The sequence below is a fragment of the Glandiceps talaboti genome, chromosome 7, assembly GCF_964340395.1.
Source record: "Glandiceps talaboti chromosome 7, keGlaTala1.1, whole genome shotgun sequence".
Taxonomy (NCBI): Eukaryota; Metazoa; Hemichordata; class Enteropneusta; family Spengelidae; genus Glandiceps; species Glandiceps talaboti.
In genome coordinates, this window is record NC_135555.1 from 6,864,650 (window position 1) to 6,869,361 (window position 4,712).

General features: G+C 33.7%; 1 protein-coding gene across 1 annotated transcript; it reads right to left on the bottom strand.

The window, feature by feature from the left end:
* Positions 1-1,226: 1,226 nt before the first annotated feature.
* Positions 1,227-3,380, bottom strand: LOC144437457 (acid-sensing ion channel 1A-like). The gene is made up of 6 exons (XM_078126400.1): positions 3,305-3,380; positions 2,954-3,026; positions 2,452-2,509; positions 2,051-2,121; positions 1,634-1,709; positions 1,227-1,349 (listed from the first exon to the last, which is right to left on the bottom strand). The coding sequence occupies exons 1-6, from the start codon at positions 3,378-3,380 to the stop codon at positions 1,227-1,229; spliced, it is 477 nt and encodes a 158-aa protein (XP_077982526.1).
* Between the last annotated feature and the right edge of the window lie 1,332 nt (positions 3,381-4,712).

Below are 4,712 nucleotides of genomic sequence, written 5' to 3' on the forward strand. Positions count from 1 at the left end.
TACAGACACCCTCGCCTTCCTTTTTATAGCGTTATCGTCAGCGCCAACAGCACCGCCTGATTGAAGGGGTGAGGACGGGATCTAGGAATTGGTTGTACATGCCCGTCCATACGTACGTGCATGCGTGTGTGCGTGCACAAATGCGAACCTTAGTCGGTATTCAACTCCTTTCTCAGTTGTTCACTAATCGATTGCCTTCAATCCTTGTACGAGGCAGAGATTAGTATATTTAATTGGCATAAACTAATAACTTTGCCTCGCTTTTCAAGCACAGCCAAGTGCCGATGTTCTTTTGTCATCTTTCGAAACGTTTCAACTAAGTGATGATGATATGGCGTAAGCAAATGCTATACTCAGTAGCTTTAACAGTAAATCTAGAAGCAGACGTTGAAATATTTATTCTTTTATGGATTTTACCCTTTTGAGTTTACGAAATTCTCGAAATATTTTCTTGGAAAAAAAACGATCATACTAAATTTTTGTCTTGGAATACCACAAGTTCGTATCAAAACTGTCAATAATGAAATAAAAAAGAAAACAAAAAATGTTGATATACCCATTGTCAGATTAATATGATTTTGAAATGAAAAAGCAGCCTTGCCTCCTTGAGCATGCACTTTTAATGAGATTAGAATATCAAGTTATGTCAGACTAGCCGCATGGTTTCATATTAAGACCATAAACATAGTAGAGATTAAGCTCTTACTGTGATAGTGTTCATTTGTTGGGTCTATGTGGTCAACGTATGGCTGCATATTTAAAAATGTTTAAACATGTACGATCGTAAAAGTTTGCCATGGGTCTATTGTAGCAGTGTACATGCTCTAACTGCTCATTTCAAGACTACAATCATGTAAGTACTGAGCAGACACCTCGGAAGCAATGGTTGTGTGTTATCAGCATTGCGTTTATCCGATCATACAACCTTGTGGTCAGTCTCCCATAACTTGATACCCCATCTATTAGCAAAGTGTTTGCTGATGGTGATGAACGTCTAAACTGAAACTTATTGTAAATATCGAATTCCTATGAAAATACGACTGTTAACGATACAGTTAATCAATAACCGTTACTGTAACATCTGTAAGCAACGTCATCTTCAAGAAAACCTTATGCTTTAGGTGTATTTCCAACCGTCAAGGTGTTTGTCCACTTAATCTGACTATTACATTACTCGTCTGGTTTTCTTTACAACGAAGATGAATCACCGTCTTCTAGTTTGATCTTCATTTCTTGAATGCTGCTTTGGCTAGCTGGTATAAAAACTCTATACCCTCACATATTGTTATCATAGATAGACCAACATACAATCCTAAGGTACCACCAATATCACTCACCAATTTCAATATCTACAATTAAAAACATATTCAAGAAAACAATCTATATGCGTATGCGGAGCAATGTCTTCAAAGGTTGTTACTTTATCAACATAATTTCTATACAGCTAAGGGTACAGACATAAGTTCGTTTTCAAATATTTTGTTAGGTAATAATTTTATTTGAACAGCAATTCAAGTACTACCGGCATAGTATTATAATTACCTTGTTATCTATTACTCTGAACCAGCTCCTGCTTCAAGAAGATGTAACAATATGTATATTATTAGAGAGAAAATTCAAGAACAATCCTAACCTCATAAGCGGGATATTCTTCGATCTTTCCATAATTGATTTCTTCATAGAAAACCTCCAGGCTAAGTAGATTCTCACTGAAAGTAATTTGGGACGTTAGGTGCATGTGTTTTCTAGATATTTTTCATGGGGAGGGGGGGGGGTGTACTTTCTCTAACTTCGAACTACTTTTGACCGACATCTTAATAGGTAAAGTCGTTTAAACTTTCCGTCAATTATTAGTTTTGTTTACTATTCGTGTGAATGCATTTGAAAACATGTTTCAACTCCATGTTAATAATAAAAGCAATAAAAGCGATAGGTTTTAAAATAGCAGGACGATATAGAACATGAATATTTGGTTGACATGTATCAGAATAATATACAATATATAGACAATCGTTATGTATCTTTCATGTGTTTATAATGTAATACATACCTTATAGTTACTTTGTCATTGATGTCTATCGTTTTTGGATTTATAGCTCTGATAGCCCTCAGTAGCTTGGTCTGTGAAGAATTAGATATTTGTAATCAGATGACTTGTGGAATGCACTACAAAGAAACTGTGGAATGTAGAATGTATCCTGCACTCAAAATCATTGTCATCCATTTCTGCCACGTTTCCTTTACCTTCGCCTGACACAAACTCTGTAAGTACAAATGGGTGGAGGGGGGGGGTCGAAGCTCTAAATACAGTGGGCATTTTAACTTGTCTGACAGCCTTTGACAGTGACGTATGACCATTATTGAAATCGTTGACAAACACATGGGGATTACTTAAAAACTGTCAAGTCGATTCACTGTGGTAATTACTAAGTAACCTTAAGTAACACTCACCATGTATCTGTCTGATGGCCATAGTGCTGTAGATAATCTTTCTGTGTATTGCGTGTCTCTATGAAGCAAATGAATATGAAAAATGAGAGTAATAGAAAAAAAGAAATTTGTGATAATACAACCAAATATTTTGCATAATCATTATCATTGGATTTAAATCATTTTTAAATAGTATACAAGAGTAATAATTATATATACAATTAAAAAGTCATGTTCGACTTGGGTAAAACGGCAACACGTACCTATATACAGGTTCAGAAATACGTAGGTCAAATCGGCATTTGTTTACAAGGTCTTTATGTTTCTCCCAAAATATAGCATTTAAATTTATCAACAAAATTAAATTTTTGTTTGTGAACTGTTACTATCTAATGATATCCTTTCGTATATTCAATTTATTTTACTAATTTGTAATTAAGGGGTCAGATGCAATTTACATATTTGCACCATATTGGTAAATTTCATTTAATATGACAGTGATCTGAGTCATAAACTAACTTACGTGCAAGGTTGTGGGCAATTGCAGGGTAGTAAGTCTTCCCGGTGTAAATAGTACACAAGCTGTTTGCACATATCTGTAGAATAAAAGTTTAAAAAAAATTCAAAACTCATGATATGAGAATCCTTACTCAGTTGCTGGTAATGCTCTCAGACAATCCAAAACGATAACAATGTAACAATGGTAATCATTATGGTCATATTCGAATCATGACAAAAAGGGTTAATTTTTTTGCGAGATTGAGTAAACGTGGCCAGGGCTTCAAAAAGGCACATACTGTTCTCCTTATGTTCTCCTTCCAAAAGTTATGTTGGATTACTGAATAATGTACTTCACTTAATTTATTTACCATACCTTCAGTTTTGTTTAACAGTCGACAGCGTGGACTATCCATTTCAAAGGTATCCACACAGCCACAGTATTCAAGCATATGACGCTGGACACAGGCTGTTTGACACCCCTTTGAATTAAAAGTACATGTGTTTAATGTACTGAAACGATTTAATTAAAAAATGGGAGAAAAAGAAACAATAACCATCTCGTGACACAAGGTGTCGACTTTTATCCTTAACCTTCGCAATGTGTTTTACTTGGTTATTGACTGGACAAAACGATATGTATATGTCTCCAGATAATTGCAGGCAATTCAGTGACCAGTTTTGTATTCATGGAAAGTATATAAGTAAGAAGGTACATTCGTGCGAGGAATATATAAAGCCATTTTTACCACATTGCTTTGCTTCATCTTCCTAAATTTACATGTTACCCTTTGAAATACACACACACACACACACACACACACACACACACACATATATATATATATATATATATATATATATATATATATATATATATATATGTGTGTGTGTGTTACATCCAATCCGTGAAACTGCCCAATTCATGAAATGTGCATGTAACTTTGCCCATTTCTTGGAATGGTTAACCTTATGCAAATGAGGGTATACATTACGATTTAAAGGGCCAAATCAAATTTTTGGGGCAAGAGTTTTGAACTGGGGTGTTGATTATCGACCTCTATTAAAAACACAAGCTACACTGATATAATAAAATAAGAATTGTGAAGTGATGAGTTTGTAAATACATAATAATAAAGTTGTTTGATTCGTATTCTTTTTTGTGTGTGTCCTATAAAAGATGCCCATTTCATGTACTGGGCATATCTTACAATACCCACTTCATAACCTGGGCAACTCGACTACCTATTACATGAACTGGGCAAAGTTACCTACCCATTTCATGAATTGGGCAATTTCACAGATTGGTTGTAACATATATATATATATATATATATATATATATATATATATATATATATATATATATATATATATATATATATATATATATATATATATATATATATATATATATATATATATATATATATATATATATTACTCACCAAAACGGTATACTTATGTCCACCTAAAATTTTGTCATGGTCTGATTTGGATGTTCCTTTAGTGCAATTACCATAAGGGAATGACTTTCTAACCACCATAGACTGTAATGTAAACACAGTTGCAATTTAACTTGGTTAAGTGTATGTACTACATGATTAGTAAATCAGGTTCGACCATTGCTACGCACGAAGACGTCCAAGCTTAAACACATATGAAATCGTATGAAATGGGAATGTTATTCACAATATAGTCCATATTTTGATTGTACTAATACTAGTAGCTAACGTGGAGAGTTTCCCTATGAAATAATTGTTTTACTTTGAAGAATTGAATTT

Coding starts and splice junctions, on each gene's coding strand:
- LOC144437457 (XM_078126400.1), bottom strand. CDS start 3,380: ATGCTTGAATACTGTGGCTGTGTGGATACCTTTGAAATGGATAGTCCA. Junction 2,122..2,451: donor GGCCATCAGACAGATACATG/GTGAGTGTTACT, acceptor AATTCTTCACAG/ACCAAGCTACTGAGGGCTAT. Junction 1,350..1,633: donor AAGAATATCCCGCTTATGAG/GTTAGGATTGTT, acceptor TTTTAATTGTAG/ATATTGAAATTGGTGAGTGA.